This window comes from Saimiri boliviensis, chromosome 1 (assembly GCF_048565385.1).
Source record: "Saimiri boliviensis isolate mSaiBol1 chromosome 1, mSaiBol1.pri, whole genome shotgun sequence".
Taxonomy (NCBI): Eukaryota; Metazoa; Chordata; class Mammalia; order Primates; family Cebidae; genus Saimiri; species Saimiri boliviensis.
Genome location: NC_133449.1, coordinates 291,203,355 through 291,222,283, shown reverse-complemented (window position 1 = coordinate 291,222,283; position 18,929 = coordinate 291,203,355). Strand labels below are relative to the sequence as shown.

Sequence of the window (18,929 nt, the reverse complement as noted above, 5' to 3'; positions counted from 1 at the left end):
CTTCCTGGGAGCAGCGAGCCAGCCTGGGCGTGTTCTTCTTAGGGAGACAGCTGAGGCACAAACTTGAGTGAAAGTCTGGATAAGAACATTTTCACCTTCTGCTTCTATCATGCCTGCAAACATCCCATCGGCTAGTGGTCTGCTAGACAGAAAAGCTGGGAAGTCACTTAGCAAAGGGAAATGTGAAGAATGTGGGCGGTTCGTGCATTGTGGGAACTAAGAGCCTTCTGAGGGTTCACTGATAAATCAACTTGCAAAAGGCAGGTGAGTAAGAGAAGAGGCATACAAATGTATTTAACATGTGGACATGGGCACCTTTGGAATGAAGACATAAAGATACTGGAGAAATTTCCCATTTTTCTACTTAGGTTCAACAAAGTGTGGACAGTCATGTAGAAATACAGTTGGACATGCCAGGCCTGGTGGCTCATGCCTGGAATCCCAGCACTTTCGGAGGCCAAGGTGGGCCCCCTCGGCTGGATCATTCGAGGTCAGGAGTTGAAGACGAGCGTGACCAACATGGTAAAACCTTGTATCTACTAAAAAATACAAAAATTAGCCGAGCGTGGTGGTGCATGCCTGTAGTCCAAGCCCTCTGGGAGGCTGAGGTTGGCGGATCGTGAGGTCAGGAGTTCAAGACTAACCTGGCCAATATGGTGAAACCCCATCTCTACTAAAAATACAAAAAAATTAGCCAGGCATGGTGAACATGCCAATTGTCCCAGCTACTCAGGAGGCTGAGGCAGGAGAATTGCTTGAGCCCAGGAGGCGGAGGTCGCAGTGAACCAAGATCGTGCCACTGCACTCCAGCCTGGGGTACAGAGTGAGACTCCATCTCAAAAAAAAAAAAGAACTATAATGCTAACAGATGGAGTGGGGAAACTGCAGGCCCACCTGTTTAGATGCTTCCAGTTTCCTCTCAGTAGCATCCTTCCTTCTGGGAATGACCCTCCCTGTAGAGGGGACGTCAGGACCTGCAGTCAGACGAGGCAGATCCGTATGTTAGAGCAGTATTTGTAGGTTTTATGGCTGGCTTTAGGGGAAAGAGGGCCTGGTTCCAAAGATCTGCTTGGGAAAGAGGGATTCCAGTTTCCATGGCCGGCCGCAGGGAAGAAGGAACTGAGAGACAGGAGAGTGGAGAGAAACGTTTGCTTCTGAGGCCTTCGTTGTGGGGTACTGTTTTCTGAGCCACAACAGCATTCTGAGGGGAGTGCATCTTCCAGGAGGGAGAGTTGAAGAGAAGCAGGAGGGATATTATACAGAAACATTCCCTACCAGTGGGCAGGAGTGGCTGTCGGCACAGGAGGGGAGGAGCAGGGACAAGCCTCTTTCAGCAAGAGGAGAATCCCCTGCATTTTCCTTTCTTTTTCTTTTCCTTTTTTTTTTTGAGACAGTGAGCAGAGGTCGCCCAGGCTGGCCTACAGTGGCATGATCTCTGCTCACTGCAACCCTCTGCCTCCTGGGTTCAAACGATTCTCCTACCTCAGCGTCCCGAGTAGCTGGGATTACAAGTGCTCACCACCATGCTGGGGTAATTTTTGTTTTTTTAGTAGAGACAAGGTTTCACCATGTTTGTTAGGCTGGTCTTGAACTCCTGACCTCACGATCTGCCCGCCTCGGCCTCCCAAAGTGTTGGAATTACAGGCGTGAGCCACCTCTGCCTTTTCAATAGAAAATATCAACTGAGGAATGACGAGGTTCATAAACTTGGAAAGAAGAGCTTTCTCCTCATAAAGGGGTGCAGACTGCCGGGTGGCCGTTGTGACAGGCTGGGAAGCAGAGCCTCTGGCCAGAAGCCAGAAACAGACCATTGCAGGGCAGAAGAACAAGACAGAAATGTATGCTGGACGAGGTGGCCCAATACACATGTTCTATGGGGGAAGCATGGAATATTGATGAGAGGAGAAACACACACGTGTGCAGCGCAGCTCCGTGCCTGTCCCTGGGACCTGTGTTCAAAAAGCGACAGCATTAGCACCGTCGGGAAGGGTGGAGTTTGCAGGCCTCTGACGTCAAAAGGCGAAGCAGGGGACGTGGAAGCCCGCACTGTGCAGCCTCTGTGGACCCCCGGCCCCACCCGAAGCCATGGTGGGTGTCTGTCATGAGGAAGGAACGCTGGTCGGTTGTTTTGTCCAAATCACAGAAGCGGGGGGCAGCATCAGGCGGTGGTAGAGTCTCTAGGACGGGCTGCTTTCCGTTCAGCCTTAGGAAACTGAGCCCCACAGTGGTTGGCAAGGAAAGGGTGTAACGCGGTGCCTCGCCCTTCCATCCTGCCAGAGCCGGGACCCGGTTTTCAAGGGTTCTCTGGGGTCCTCTTGGCCAGGAGGGGGTCGGTTCAGTCAGTTGGAGGGCTCAGGGTTTCGCTTTTCCTCCTCAGAGGCCTGCGAATGTGGGCGGTATGTGGGGGACGGGGGAAAGCCGAGGGGCTTCCCTTCTGGTGGTTTCTGTTCCCTCAGTGAGCACGCAGGTGAGTCACCCAGGAGGGGTTTGTGTGAGGGAGGTGACTTCCATGTGAAAAGTGTAACATTTTCCCCATCGGGCCTGGGGAAGCGTCAGCCCCGAACTGCAGGAGCGCTGCTGGGCCAGACTGGTGGGGGGTGGCGAGGGTGTCCGCCTCCATGTGTCTCCCGACCAAGGCCCCTTGGCATCCCTGCCGGGCAGAGCCGGGGTGTGGGCGCCAGGCAGCGTGGCTGGCTTTCCTCTTTCACATGCCCCAGACCCGTCCGTCCAAGCATGCCTCTCCCTCCTCCTGCCCGCCCGCCTGGGGTTGGGGGTCGGGCTCCGTCTCTGCCTCCTGAACGCTCCTGTGGCTTCCTGGTGTGGTCCCCGCCACTGGGAGAGCCTCAGGCCCCGGTTGGAGAGGCCCCACACCAGGCGGAACAGCCAGCTGTGAATCATCGTCCCGACCTTGCACTCGTTTTGAATGGCTCTGCGCTAGTTCTCCCCTTTTTAATTTTAATTTTAATTTTGGTTTATTTATTTTGAGATGGAGTCTCTCTGTTACCCAGGCTGGAGTAACAATGGCATGATCTTGGCTCACTGCAACCTCTGCCTCCTGGGTTCAAGTGATTCTCCTGCCTCAGCCTCCCGAGTAGCTGCGATTACAGGCGCCAGCTAATTTTTGTTTTTGCAGAAGAGACAGGGTTTCCCCATGTTGGCCAGACTGGTCTTAAACTCCTGACCTCAGGTGATCTGCCCACCTCGGCCTCTTAAAGTGCTGGGATTACAGGCGTAAGCCACCGCACTCGGCCAGTTCTCCTCTTTTTAAAAATAAACTTTTGATTTGAGAACAGTTTGTACTTCGAAACTGCAAACACTACGGAGAATGCCTGTGTGCCTCACTGGTTCCCTCTGTTGTTCAGATCTGACATTCGTGATGTGCTGGACCGCTGTCAATGCACCACCCTTAACTGAAGTCCTGTCTTTATTCAGATTTCCTCCGCGTTTCCCAGATTTCCTTCTTCTGTGGCAGGATTGCACGTGGCATGTAGCCCGCGTGGCTCCTCAGACTTCCCTTGGCTGTGCTGTGAGTGTCTCAGACTTCTCTTGTTTTTCATGGCCTTGACAGTTTTGAGGGGGACTGGTTGGGAACATTGTAGAATGTTCCTTAATTTGGATGTGTCTGATGCTTTTCTTGTGATGAGACCAGAGTTCCGAGTCTTTGGATGAAGACCCTCGTGTAAAAGGCTACTCCCACCACGTGGCACCAGGAGACCCGCTACCAAGCTGACCCATCGTTGATGATGCTGGCCTTGGTCACCTGGCTGAGGTCATGTTAGTAGGTTTCTCCACTATGAAGGTCTCTCTCCTCCCCCGTTTCCATGTAATACTCTTTGACGGGAAGTCATTGTGCACAGCCCTCCGGTTAAGGAGTGGGGAACTATGTTCAAGTTCCTTGAGAGTGGACTGCCTGCCTAGATTACTTGGAATTTTTCTTCCAGGAGACTTTTCTATTCTGCTGGGCACATTTTACACACATTATCTCCTGTAATTTTCACAACTGGGAGGTTGATACTATCTCTTATCTTATAGATGTGGAAAAGTTGACTTCCAAAAGCCACCCAGATTCTGAGTGGCAGGCCTGGGCCTTGAACCTGGCTGTTCCCAGAGCCGGCTCTCTTTGTTACTGAGCTCATTGTCTCCACTGTGTTCCAGTGACACAATTTCATTCAAATGCACTTCCTCCCTGGGGCACTTGTGATCTTCTCTTAAGCAGGGTAGGGCTCATTGTGGGTGAGGGGGTGTTCTGGGGTTCTCTAGGTGAGCCTACCCTTGAAAGGGCTTCTCTGAGGATTTCAGGAACCAAGCCTGATTCATAATGTCCAAGTTGGACTGGGCTCAAACTAGACAGTGTCTCACTCTGTCACCCAGGCTGGGGTACAGTGGTGGATCTAGGCTCACTGCAACCTCCACCTCCCAGGTTCAGGCAATTCTCCTGCCTCAACCTCCCGAGTAGCTGGGAATACAGGCATGCACCATCACGCCCAGCTAATATTTGTATTTTTAGTAGAGACAGGGTTTCACCATGTTGGCCAGGCTGGTAGCCTCAAGTGATCTCCCTGCCCCAGCCTCCCAAAGTGCTGGGATTACAGGAGTGAGCCACCGTGCCCGGCCTCAAGCCAGATTTCAATGTGGCACGTGTTGGGTTTCCTTGTGCATGGAAGGCTGTGTATCTCATATATAACCTTTCTTATTTAAAAACCATGATGACTAACCAAAGGGAGTTTTCCTTTTATATATTTAAGGGAAACTCCCTTTGGTTAGTCATCATGGTTTTTAAATAAGAAAGGTTATAAGAAGCATTGGGTCCACCTTCGATTTCCATTGAATGGGATCATCTGTGTGATAAGAGGTATTATTCTGCCATCCTGGGAAAGCCCGTGGGAAGCAGGGTGTGATTTCCGGGATCATCGGAAGCTCAGGCTTAGAGTCAGAACAAGTCGGCTGCACGTTGGTTTTCGTGAACTCAACGTAACATGCAGAACAGGTGTGTATAATGGGCGGTTTGCCTTGTGGACTTTCAGTTTTTCCTCTTTCCACCTGTTTAAAGCACTTAGGATATATCAGTGCAAAGGAACATCCTGCTGAAGACTGACAGACACGCTATTTCACAGTTTAAAAAAATGGCTCCAAACGAATTACAGTTGGTTTCACTATGACCCTGGCTAAATCTGACAGGTGCCCATCAAGCATTTAACTGGACCTTAAACCAAACTGAGATCAAAGGATGCCCCCACCTTCCCGCACCACCCAGGTGAGAGTCATTCCGAAGCTCTGGGTGCCTGACTGCTGGCCTTACCCCTCCCGGTGTCCTGTAAAAGATGAGGCAGGACCACGTGGTGTAAACCAGTCAGAAAAGCCCTGGAGGCTGCCTGTGAGTCACACAGCCAGGGGGCCGCTCCATTTCCTTCCTGCTTGTTAAGGTCCTAATGCTGTTATATTCATCAGGGCTTCTCTTTCAAAAAGATACATGTTCCCCTTTTCGCATGTGTGGTGAGCTCAGGAGATGGGCTGAGGTCAGTGGTAAGGTGCTGCCGTGCTCTGCAGGAGGGTTCACCCCTGATTGTGGCTGCCTGTTGGTTCTTCGCTTGGGTTGATGAAGAGCAAATCCACAGCAAATCACATTAGTGGGGCAGCAGCCGCAAGCGGCTCTCAAAGGAGGAAGCTGGGTTCCAGCCCTGGCAGTGTTATCCCTCGGAGGGTGGCTGGGGAGACAGAGCCACTTGATGGATTGGAGGGTTTCATATTGGATTTACTGAACTGAAGGGGCGGGGGGAGCAGAGGCCAAGGGCGCCCAGCCCTGCCTGCTGGAGATCTGAGCTACAGCGGGAAATTCTGGAAGCCGCTGCAGCCTCAGGCTGGCTTGGTATTCTCAGTCTGCGGAGGTGGGCGGGGCTCGGGAGGCAACTCAGGTCGTACGGCTGCCCAACACCAGAGCAATGTCCTTGCAGCCTCTCTCCCATCCCAAATCTCAGGCAGTGCCACCCATTGGAAGTTTCTGTGCAAACCAGATGCCAGTGGGGATTCTGGGCCCCCGGGCCTGGCTTCTCCATGGTTCAGGGGCTCCTGGAGGGAGGTAATACTGAGTTAAGGAGGGAGTGCATAGGAATGGCCATGAGGCCCCCGAAGCCCCAGCAGTCGGGGCTGGAAGGAACATGCTTGAGTCGGAATGAATGAGTGGGGATTTCTGAGCACTGCATCATCAGTGCTTAAGAGTGGGGCCTGTGTCCAAGCACAGTGGCTCACACCTGTAATCCCAGCACTTTGGGAGGCTGAGGCAGGAGGACTGCTTGAATGGAGGAGTTTGAGACCAGCCTTGGCAACATTGGGAGATCCTATCTCTACAAAAATTTTTTAAAAGAATTAACTGGGTGTCATGCTGCTCGCCTGTGAGCCCAGGTACTTGGGAGGCTCAGGAGGGAGGATCTCTTGAGCCCGGGAGGTCCACACTACGGGGAGTTCTGATAGTGCTCCTGCACTCCAGGTTGGATGACAGAGAGACTCCATCGCTTAAACAAACAAAAAGGATGGGAACTGGGTACCCTGCACCTCCCCTGGGATCCAGGAAGAGAGACTCTGGCAGCTCACATTCCCAAGGGCTTCAGACTCATCAGCAGGGACCTGCCAGAGGTGACAGCTAAGGGAGGGTGCAGTGGAAGGGAGAAGAAGCTCTTTCCACCAGGTGTAGCTGGTCATGAAGGAGTGAAATGTGAGATTTCACTCTGGGATACTGGTTCTCAGCTGGAGTGTTCTTGCGCCACCAATGGCGATTTGGCAGTGTCTGGACACAACCTGTGCAGGAGTGGGGATGGTTGCTACTGGCGTCTAATGCGTAGAGAGCGGGGATCTGCCCTGCACTGCACAGGGCCGTCCCCACAACCAAGAGTATGCACCGCCCCCACGCCGACTGCGCCGACTGTGCTGAGGCTGGGACCCTGCTCCAGGGCGCTGAAGTCGGGGAGGGTGGGGTGTACTGACACAAGGACTTAGGGGCTAGCTGGCGCCGGGCGGCATGGACAGTTGACCCATGGGGATGCTCTCCCAGACCATTTTGGCTTTGCACGGTGAATCCTGGAAACAGCACTGTTGCTGTGATGTTGTTGCTGTGGTGTTCTCCTCATTCACCATTCACTGAGAGCACCGTGGGCTCGTCTGGGAATGAGCAGAAAATCAGATCCTTTTTGGAGGTACACGTTGACAAAGGGGAGAAATCTGTGTTCTCTAAGAAATCTCCTTACCCACTTTGCTTTATAGCCAAGGGCCTTGCTTGCGACACTCTGTGGGATGTTTGTGGCGGTTGGGGTTGGGGGGGGAGAGAGAGAGAGAGAGAAAGAGAGAGAGAGAGAGAGAGGGAGATACTGACTGCAGGCGGGAGCAGGGCACAGGTAGAGAGAGAGATTCCTGCTTCCGGGTGGGAACTGGCACTGTCCTATCGCCATGACGACGACTTTTTCCTCCCTGCAGCTCCAGAGCACTTGGAAGTGGTTCTCAAGCTCATTTGCAGCTTTCGAATCTATTTGCATGAGCGTCTCCTGCGGGGAGTTGAGGCTTCCTGCCTGCATTTGGTGCCTGGGGCTGCGCTCCCTACCTGCCCGCAGCCTCCCTGCTCCCCACATCCACCCCCGCAGTGTGATGGGGCAGCTCCGCCCCCGAGTGCTTTGCTGAAGGGAAACCACGTGAACCCCAAACAGCAGCGCAGCAGCCAGGGCAACGCCCTTTGATTTCTTTCGTTTCCTGGGCTCCAGGAGAATTCTATCCTGAAGTCCCAGGGAAACTCACACAGCAGACCGGCTGGTCCAGGGCTGACTCGGCGTCTCTTTCTCTTTCTAGGAAGGCCTGGCTGGATCGGCACGTTTTGTGGAAGTGGGAACCAATACACGTGTACGCTTCTCTTTACAGGGCACGCGATCATCACCAACTACTTGTTGAACTATTTCCCCGGTCTTGACCTCGAAAGGAGGAACGCCTTCGGGTTCACCGCCCTGATGAAAGCCGCCATGCAGGGTCGAACGGACTGCATCCGAGCCCTGATGCTGGCAGGTATGTCCCCTGTCCTGTGCAGCCTGCAGGGGCCCCGGGGCGCCAGGGTTGCTCCTTTACGAAATATGTTTTGAGAGTAATCACTCCCATAGAAACAAAGCCTAGTGTTGCAATAAAGAATAGATTCGTCACTTAGGTGTACTGCTGTCATTATCTGAGTTTTTTAAAAAGCCAAAAGCAGGTGCTTTCAGGATCACGGAGAGAAGGCAGGGCATTGGTTCCTGTCAGGATGCCCCTTTCTGCTCCCTGCGGAGCTTGGCAGTGGATGGCATCTTCCCTCACCCCCCATTTTCCTCCTGCTCACCCATTCTACTCTCCAAGCCCTGTCCTGTTCCTCCTCAGAAAGGGGTGATGTCTTGGCTGTAAAATGGCAAGACTGTGCTGCTGAAGGTGGGCATAGGGACTGTGAGAATGGCCCAGGCAGTCCTAGCTCCCTGCTTGCTGACGGGTGGCATTGCATAGTAACAGTAAGAGGTGACGTGGAATTGTATGGTAACGTTAGGAGGTGACGTGGGGTTGCGTGGTGGTGTTAGGAGGTGACGTGGGGTTGCGTGGTGGTGTTAGGAGGTGATGTGGAGTTGCTTGGTGATTTTAGGTGACGTGGTGTTTCTGGTGATGTGTGTGGCAATTTCCTTTTCCTGTGTTGTATTATAGAATGGAAAGTTCTCAGGCTAGCAGCCTGGATCAACCCCTCTTTGTCTTTTGTACCATCTTGGAAAAAGCACTTTCCTGTCCACATCTGTGAAATGGGAGTAATGACCTCTTTCTCCTCTTTCACCTCCCTGAGGCTGAAATATGACAATACTTTATACACTCCTAAGGGCTCTCCAGCTTCAATGAGCTACTACCCTAAATGACACACAACTAACAGCTTTAATTCTTGTCTTCTCTCTGAAATAGAATCGACAATCACCCTTCACGCAACCTCATCGGGTTGAGCATTAAATGGGAAAATGTGTGTCAAGCACACGTTGTATTAGATTTAATTAGCAGCTTACATCTCAGTGAATGTGCGATGCTGCTTTCACCATTCCTTAATTCTGTTATCTTATATTTATTTTTGTTCATGGCACTGAGTTCAGCCAGTCCTGCTTGGCTCTGCGAGTTCCTGAAGAAGTGCATTTCCTCTTAGTTGTTCTGCTGCTATAACAAAATACCTCACCTGGGTAATTTGTAAACCGTAGAAATTTATTGCTTGCACCTGAGGAGGCTGAGTCCTCCAAGATCAAGGTGCTAGCAGGTTCAGTGGCTGGTGACGCCCATTCCTTCTTGCTGTCTCCTCTCAAGGAAGGGGAAAACTGAGGCACCCTCAAGGCCTCTTTCATAAGGCACTAGTTTGATTCAGGAGGGCAGAGCCCCATAATCTGCTTACCTCCTAAAGGCCTCACCTCTTAATACCATCCCAGTGGGTCTGAAGTTCCAGCATAGGAATTTTGGAGGATCATCAGCATTCAGTCAACATTCAGACCACAGCACCCCTCCCTCACCCCACCCTTGGTTATCCTGAGGGTGGCATCAGAGTTTTCCCAGGCATCAGTGCTTCTACTAATGTCCCTTTTCTGTTCCAGGAGCCCTGCTGGGCTCCCACATTTATTTGTCCTCTCCTGAGTTGTCCCAGTCTTCTTTTCCTTTTTTATTTTGGGACTGTTTTACTGTCGCCCAGGCTGGAATACAGTGGCATGATCTCAGCTCACTGCAACCTTCACCTCCCGGGTTCAAGCAATTCACCTGCCTCACACTCCCAATTCGCCTGCCTCACCTCAGCCTGAGATAACAGGCACGCACCACCACACCCAGCTAATTTTTGTTTCATCATGTTGGCCAGGCTGGACTCGAACTCCTGACCTCAGGTGATCCACCCGATTCAGCCTCCCAGGGTGTTGGGATTACAGCCCCCAAGCCCCACCCCCAATATTCTTTGGTCTGAAGTTTCTGTCATAACCTGTTGTTCCTGATGGGACAGTCTTATCCCAGCCATTGTGCAGTGCCGCCCAGTCTGAGCCCATCTGTTGATTTTCTTGAGATTAATCTGGAGTTAGAGGATTCACAACTGCTTCAGATTTATTTTCCCTTCTGGTTTAACCTTAGGGGATTCTTTAGTCTTAGGGGATGCTATAAAAACATAAGTTCAGTGAATGAGAATAGAGCCTTCAAAGATGGAAACTTTCTTGGAAATAAAAAAATTATAATTAAAATGAGTCCTATCAATTGTACTTTTGATTCAGAGATGATAGTTTCATTTTTAAAGAACGAGATTATCAGTTTCAACAGTTTCGGCCCCGCCTGTCCTTATCAATGAGAAATGGTTCCTTCTAATTAAATGGTGATTATGCTGTGCTTTGTGTTTGGCGGGAGCTTCAGACACTTTTACTATTTCTGGATCTAGTTATAATTGAGTGTAGATCTTTAGTAATTTACTTTTTCAACCGAACATTTATGATGTCAGTGACATCAGTGCACTTTCCCATTGAGTTAATTTGAGTTAACTACACACCTTTTTTAGGTCAGTTGCCCTCTAATCACTCTGCTTGATTGCGGTGCTTTCTTCCCTGGGTCTCCTGGGGGTTTCAGATATGGGTGACAGCATTTAGAGGATTCCAGAAACACCTTAACACATCTCTTGGAACAATGAGCCTGCTTGAGAGGGTGGTGGGTTTGCTGCTGACATTGCTTTTCTCCCATAAGTTATTTGGATACGAACTTGGCATTCGATTTATACTCTCCCTTCCCTGTTCCCTGATTTGCAAGCCCTGTCTGCCAACACAGTCTAGAGCAATCCACAGATTATTGTCTGCATCTAGTGAGTCTCTCCCTGTCCTGTACAAAGTACAACCCAGCAGCCAGGACCCAGCTTCAAATCCATCTTCTCCACTTTCCGTCTCTACACCTGCAGCCTGTCACTCACCTCACTGGGCCTCAGGTTCCTCTTCTATAAAGTGAGGCTAATGATAGCACCCACCGCAGGAAGGCGGGATAGGGACTGAGCAAGGTCACGTCGGAACAGCCCTGCCCCAGGTGCAGGCTGGGCTTGGAAAGCCTTCCCACCCTGTTGGTTGTGATTATTGTTATTATCATTATTGGTGAGTTTATGTGTTCAATAGTTATCCATTAAATGAATGAAAAAATGTTTATTTTTCCCTTTGAAAAATATCTTGTGAATGAGATAGTTAAGCTTTCTTAATGAGAGAAGTAAGTCCCTACCTCAGGGGTTTCTTAATTTCAGCACTACTGACATGCAGGGCTAGATAATTCTTTGTTGTGGGGCTTTCAAATTGTGGGATTTTTTTTTCCTTTGGAGACAGAGTCTCACTCTGTCGCCAGGCTGGTGTGCAGTGGCACAATCTCAGCTCACTGCAAACCTCTGACTCCCTGGTTCAAGTGATTCTCCTGCCTCAGCCTCCCAAGTAGCTGGGATTACAGGCACACGCCACCACACCTGGCTAATTTTTGTATTTTTAGTAGAGACGGGGTTTCACCATGTTGGCCAGGGTGGTCTTGATCTCCTGACCTTGTGATCCACCTGCCTCGGCTTCCTAAAGTGCTGGGATTACAGGCGTGGGCCACGGTACCTGGCCTCAAATGGTAGGATTTTTAGTAGCTTCCCTGGTCTCTATCCACAAGATGACTGTAGCACCTTCCCAGTTGTGACAACCAAAAACATCTCTAGATGTTACTAAAAGTCTCCCAAGTTGGGGGGAACATTGCTTCCCGTGGAGAACCGCTGATGTCACTAATTTAAACGGGAAAGGATGGGCAAAGAGCGAGGAGACATTTTCCCCTCTGTGTGTTCTTCCTTCCTTGCTTTATCCCTCAGATAAAATGTGACATCTCGGCCAGGCATAGCGGCTCACACCTGTAATCCCAGCACTTTGGGAGGTTGAGGTGGGTGGATCACCTGAGGACAGGCGTTTGAGAGCAGCCTGGCCAGCATGGTGAAACCCCATTTCTACTAAAAATACAAAAACATTTAGCCGGGCATAGTAGCACATGCCTGCAGCTACTTGGGAGGCTGAGGCAAAAGAATTGCTTGAACCTGGGAGGCAGAGGTTGCAGTGAGCCGATATCGCGCCACTGCACTCCAGCCTGGCAACAGAGTAACACTCTGTCTCAAAAACAAAAACAGGACTTTTTTTTTTTTTTTTTTTTTTTAGGGAGCTTTTGAGCTGCCTGCTTAGGCTTTGGTTGTAGTGTTTAACTTCTAGAATATTTTCATCTTCTACTGTTAGTACTAAGTGAGCTTATATTTCTCCCAAGAAAAGTGGGTTATATTTTCCTTTTAAAGTAGGTATATGAGTATTAACAAAAAAAAGTGTTGAATTGTTTCCCTGGGATTAATGGACAGCAATAAGGACAGCTCTTGATATATTTTTAAAATTTGCACAAATATGTTAACTCTTACTCTTTCCATTTAAACATCTGATATTAAGAAAAATTAAACCATTTAAAGAAACTAATAGCCAGAGCCTTCTTTTAGATTGGCACTTCAGATTTTGATAAAAAGTATAACCAGGTTATGAGAAGCTGATGGATTACATCTCTGGTTTTGGCTTTGTAAGAAATAACGCAGGCTCTGCTGAAGAGCATCACGAGGGGACCTGCAGACTCTCGTCAATTCACTGAAATATGAATGCCCCACAGTGACAGGTCTATTTAAATAGGTGGCTCTGAGAAGTGTATTGAGGATATTATTTTTGTTCTGAAGAGAGGCAGAATTTGTGGAGGTTGGCAGGTTCCAGGCTTGCTTAAGAGAGCTCACTCAGACCTGAAGTGTGGTGTAACTGCTGCACCCTCAGGAAGCAAACACAAGCAACAGTCACCTCAAATCCTGCTGTGACTTTAAGGAGCAAAGTGGATTTAAGGGATGACAAGGAACAGAGATCAGAGATGCTCCCACTGTGGGTGGGAGGGTTGCTTTTGTCTTAGGCAAACCCCGATATCTCCTTCTGGAAAGCCAGATGATTTCCAACCAGATAGAGGTTTCCTTTCTATTTGTGAGGAAAGCAGAGTTCCTTTTAAGTGTGAATTTGTGATGTAGAATTGTTTGAAGTCATTAGCCAGGAAAGGATGACAAGTCAAGCATTCTGTGTCACCCGAAAAGCAAACCCGAGACAAGGACTGTGCACTAAGGAGCAGGTTTCCTTTGCAGGCAGCTGGGACTCAGACCCCCTGGTGAGGAAAAGATACCGCAGAGGTGCTGGGAAGTTTATCCTCCAGCTCCAGTTCCTCTCTGAGGGGAGATGAGGACTTTGAGGACGCTTCCCACCTGCTGTGTGGTGGGGTGGCTGTCCTCACTGCTGGGCTGGAGCACAAGCCCTTTCTTGGGACCCTGCATCCAGATTTGTCATCCCGATTATACCCACAGTGCCCAAGATACAGGCTGGAGGTGACACAAGAGGAGGCAGTGAGGGCTGGTCCACAGTGTTCCCCTGTGGCCAGGAAAGGCCCCCTGGCAAGAGGGAGACCTGAGCTGGGGTTTGTAGGGTGGATAACAAGGGGCTGGGTGGGGGCTGGTGGAGAAACAGGAAAGGAAGTGACACATTCAGAGCTTCGTGCTCCACCCACCTCCTGCTAGTCCTGGGCCTGGCCATGGCCCGCCTGGTGAAAGCATTCGAGAGAATGAGTGACGGACAGTATCCATTTTTTTTTTCATTTGCATCTGTTTGGAATGCTTTTGGTTGCAAGTAACAGAAATCCTGACCAGACAGTGGCTGAAAGAAAACAGGCTGCATTTCTCAGCTCCCTAGAACTCTGAGGTTGGCAGTCACCCTCCAGAGCTGGCCCTGGACTCCATAAGGACAACACAGACCCCTGTGGCTTCCTCCTGTCCATTCGGTTCCCCTTAGCCTGTTGATCTGTCACCTCTTGATTCCGTGAGAATCACCCAACCCTTGTTTCAGACAGGAAGCTGCAGCAGCACCAACCACGATAGTCCCTTTCTTCAGGAGGCAAAACCCTCTTTAGGTCTCAGTGGCCACTGCCGGATTGCTTGGCTACTTTTAGTTCTAAGGGAGGCGGGGGAAATGGGGAACAGGATTGCAGCCATTGGAATCGACTAGTGATTCTCAGCTGGAGGTAATGGTGCCCAGGGGACATTTGGAGAAATGCGTCTGGAGACATTTTTGGTTGTCAGAACTGGCAGAGTGCCACTGGCATCTAGAAGGAGGTAGGGATCAGGGATGCTGAAATGTTCTCCAATGCACAGGACAGCCCACACCAAATAATCACCTGGCCCAGTATGTCAATAGTGCCAAGGTCCAGAGGTCCTGGGTTAGACAGATCATGATTTATTGCCAAGAACGGGGGATGTTGCTACCTCAAGTGAAACAGGATTTTGCGTAGACTTAGAGCACTCAGCAAGGCAGCAAATGGACCCGTGGGAAGCAGCCCCACGCCTGTTCACCTAGGCAAACAACACTGGGTGGGAGGCGAGAATGCTGGGGGTCTCCTGGGGAGAAGATGGCTACGGTGGTATTTCAGAAATCCGCTGTATTCTCTGGAAGGTATTTGTGTAATGTTCATCATCAGTACTTGTCTTTTGTAATTTAACTACTGTGTTCAGGTCATTCATGTGACCCTTTACACTCTTTTCCAAGGCAGCAGATCCCTAATTTATAGCATGACTCAGATTCTAGGGCCCCGTGGCCTTTGTTCCTTAGAGTGTTTGTATTTTCTGAGATCAGAAAAGGTAGGCGAGCATCAGGACGAAGAGCACAAAACTTTGGACAGCTCTTCCTCTAGTTTTCCATTAATTTGAAAAATGTCTCTTTCAGGCACTGTTCATTAAGATTTTAATTTTGCAGTTTGTTCCTTTTTTAAGTGACATGCAATTAATTAAGGTTTAATGTGTCATCTATTTTTTGCAATGACACTTTTACTGCCCCCTTTTCATTTTAGTCAGTTTATAAATTGTACTCTAGCTAATGAGTTCCATCCTGATCTCCAGTTCCAAATAATTACCACTCTTCTAATATGGCTATTCTTTAATGTGTCACAGAGTTAAGGTCCTTACCAGGCAAAGCTCAGGTGAGCTAGGTCTGCTGGAGCCATGATACCGGTGCAGGCAGCGGGGCAGGGCAGGGCAGTGGCTGGGGACCCCACCTTCCTCACTTCGGCACATATTGATCAGCCATCGCTTGCCAGACACCTGGGTCTGTGTGGGAGTGCGGGATGTAAATGAAGAAGCGTCTGTCAGGCCTGGTCCCCGAGGGGCTCACAGACTAGGTAATTGCCCTAGTTGTAACCATGTTGCTTTGCCTGTGGAGGTTTGACTAACGGGACTTGAAATTCTCAATTTTTTTTTTTTTTTCAAGATGGAATTTCGCTCTGTTGCCCAGGCTGGAGTGAAGTGGCACAATCTCAGCTCACTGCAACCTCTGCCTCCTGGGTTCAAGCAGTTCTCCTGTCTCAGCCTCCTGAGTAGTTGGGATTACAGGCACCCGCCAACACGCCCAGCTAATTTTTTTGTGTTTTTGATAGAGATGGGGTTTCATCATGTTGGCTAGGCTAGTCTTGAACTCCTGACCTCAGGTAATCTGCCCACCTCGGCCTCACAAAGTGCTGGAATTACAGATGTTAGCCACCGCACCTGGCCCCTCAATGATTTTTAACAGTATGTGGGGCTGAGATTAGACCAAGATTAATTGAACAGCAATTCCATATTAATTTCCATACTGCAATGTTGAAATTTATGTAGATTTCATCAAGTTGAGTTCAAGTTTAACTTTGCAATATTTGGGTGCAGTGGGTGGCCTGGGGAGATTTATTAAGAGTGGCTGGGGAGACTGTGTAAGGGGACATGTTAGTCAACCAATAGGATGTGGATATCAAGAGATTTATTTTTTAAGGAATTGGCTTGTGTGATTGTGGGGGTTGGTGAGTCTGAAGTTGGTGCAGTAGGTGTGAGAGCTGGAAACTCAGGCAGGAGTAAGTAGATGCTGCAGTCTTGAGGCGGAATTTCTTTTTCTCCAGGAAACCTCGCTCTTTGTTCTGAAGGCCCTCAATTGATTGGGTGAGGCCCACCCACAATATGAAGGGTAATCTCCTTGACTTAAAGTCAACTGATTATAGATGTTAACCACAGCTGCACAATACCTTTGGGGCAACACCTAGATCCATGTTTTATTAAATCACTGGTATTCTAGCCTAGCCAAGTTGACATAGAAAACTAAAACTAACCATCACACCAGCCCTGCCAGCAGATGGTAGGAAGTACGTTAGACTGAGGTCAGGACACCCAAGTCTTAGACTCCCAGTCTGTTACCAGCTTGGCGGTCCCAGGCAGGTCCTACAGCCACTGTGACTGCCATTCATTTTGCAACAAGCCGTTTTAAAATTCACGCCCCCTACCCACCAGCATGAGAGGTATTGAGCAAACAAAAATGAATGTTTCTGTCCTGGAAAAGCCCAGCATCTGTTAAAGGCGGTCAGACCCCAGCGAGCTAGGCCTCAGTAGGAGAAGCAAAGAACACCCATTTCCCACAGTCCAGAACCCACGGCAGTCCTCAGAGTGAGGCCACAGCTGGGGCGCCGACCACTCTGTGAGTGACTGCTACTGGTCGTAGTTTTAGGACATTCTAGGCGCAGCATTCAAGTATCCAAGGCAGCTTTATTGTCTAGTCATCTCTTATTTCTTCAAAACATTCTGCGGTTTAGGTGCTGAATTCAGGTGGGGTTTTATTCAGGACGGATAATCAAACGGAGCACTTAAAAGGCAGGTTGGGCTGGGCACGGTTGTTCACGCCTGTAATCCCAGCACTTTGGGAGGTGGAGGCGGGAGGATAGCTCGAACCCAGGAGTTCGAAACCAGCCTGGGCAACATAGCAAGACCCCATCTCTACAGAAAATTAGCTAGGCGGTGGTATAGTCCCAGCTACTCAGGAGGCTCACTTGGGAGGATCACTTGAGCCCGGGAGGTCGAGCCTGCAGTGGGCCGGGTTCCCACCGCTGCACTCCAGGCCCGCCTTCGGGCGCTCAGGTGTGCACGGGGTTCACGGAGTGGCTGAGTCTGTTAGGAGGTGCGGGGGCAGATTTGCCTTTGACTCAGGCTCTGCCTTGGGAGGGAAGAGTCCTGGTTGCTACCACCCACTCCTGTTTATGTTTTGCGTTTTGCAGGGGCGGATGTCCACGCGAGGGACCCCCGCCGTGGGATGTCGCCGCAAGAGTGGGCCGCTTACACGGGCCGCGTGGATGCCGTTCGCCTCATGCAGAGGCTGCTGGAGCGCCCCTGCCCGGAGCAGTTTGGGGAAAAGTACCGGCCAGAGCTGCCGCCGCCCCCCGAGGCTGCGAGGAAGCCCGCGGGCTCCAAGAACTGCCTGCAGAGGCTCACGGACTGCGTGCTGTCCGCGCTCACGCCGCGCTCCGTGCGGAGCCCAGAGGATGGGGGCGCCCTGGACCACATGGTCAGGATGACTACCAGCCTCTACAGCCCCGCGGTGGCCATTGTGTGCCAGACCGTGTGTCCCGAAAGCCCCCCGTGCGTGGGGAAGCGGCGGCTGGCAGTGCAGGAGATCCTGGCGGCGCGGGGGCCCCGGGCGCATGAGACGGAGGAGGCAGGGGGCGCGGGGCAGCGCGGGCGGACAGGCCCGGCAGACGTAGGCTCCCAGGAGGGATCCCCGAGAGCCAGCCTCCCGCCCGCCCCGCCGCCGGGGTCCCGGGGCCCCGCCGCGCCCGCCCCGCGGAAGTCCAGCCTCCTGCCCCTGCAGCGCCTGCGGCGGAGCAGCGTGCGGCCCGGAGTGGTGGTGCCCCGGGTCCGCGTCTCCAAGGCGCCGGCGCCCACCTTCCAGCCCGAGCGGCCTGCGCGGAAGGGCAGCACCAAGGACAGCGGCCACCTGCAGATCCCCAAGTGGCGGTACAAGGAGGCCAAGGAGGAGAAGCGCAAGGCGGAGGAGGCGGAGAAGAAGCGCCAGGCCGATGCGCAGAAGGAGAAGCGCCCACCGCCTTGGAAGAAGAGGACGTGAGGGCCTGTGTGCTCTGCGCGGGGTCCAGGGCCAGGGCGAGGCCGCGGGGCTGGGTGCGGAGGAGGAGGCGGCTCCGCTGCGCTGGGTGCGAGGAGCAGCACTGCTGCTTCCAGGACCATGGGGCCGCGCACGTTTCCAAGCTGTCTGTCTAGGATGCTCCCAGGAGGGGGCTGGGGGAGCCACTTTGATTCGCCTGTCATCAGCCCCCTGGCAATCAGTACACCTAGCGGGCATGTTGCCTAGAAGACTCCTTTTAGAGAACCTGAATTAAGATTTTTTTTTTTTTTTTAAAGATCAATTTATCAAAGGGCATTTTCTGCGTAATTTTGTATTTTTAATCATTATTTATCAAATTTGCAACGTTTTACGAGTGATAGGGCCCCTTGTATCCAAGGCAGTTTTAATACACTTGCCCGAAAATCTTTTGTTTTAAATACTGTTTCTAGCGTTAAATATTTATGGTATCTGTATGAGTTCACACAGAAATCCTGGGATTCTCCTTTTTTTGGCTGTTTGTTTTGGTGTTTTCTCCTCATCGTGGGTGCAGATACAAACTGAATGTTCTTTTTAATTAGATGAAATGATGCCAGATATTTCTATTTGATGGAGGTATTGTCTCATTCAGACACATGATCAAGTGAGACAGAGAGATCAGATGTTATTCTATCTTTTAAAAACTCTTAATACAGTAATATATTGGGGAAAAACATATATCGTCAAATTATAAAACAATTCAGAGATAAACATGTATTTATTGCTAGAATTAAACTCATTTTAAGCAAGGGGTTTTAGCTAAACGATAAAAAAAAACTTTAACTTATTTAAAATAGGAGAAAAAACTGTCATTTGATAAAATGGAAGCAAATTTAGTAAATGATTATCAGAAATACAAAATTAAGCCATATGCGCTCTTAAGTAAATTGAATCCAGATA

General features: G+C 50.5%; 1 protein-coding gene across 2 annotated transcripts in view; it reads left to right on the top strand.

Moving 5' to 3' along the window:
* The window catches only part of ANKRD33B (ankyrin repeat domain 33B), an 88,485-nt gene extending 70,182 nt beyond the window's left edge, over positions 1-18,303 (top strand). Inside the window, exons 3-4 of one of the 2 annotated variants that reach the window (XM_074387266.1) lie at positions 7,831-8,040; positions 17,152-18,303. In XM_074387266.1, coding sequence (XP_074243367.1) covers positions 7,831-8,040; positions 17,152-17,996 — 1,055 coding nt within the window. In that variant the 3' untranslated portion in view covers positions 17,997-18,303. The remainder of the gene's footprint in view (positions 1-7,830; positions 8,041-17,151) is intronic. The other variant, XM_039469382.2, reaches the window with a different exon arrangement.
* Positions 18,304-18,929: the final 626 nt, after the last annotated feature.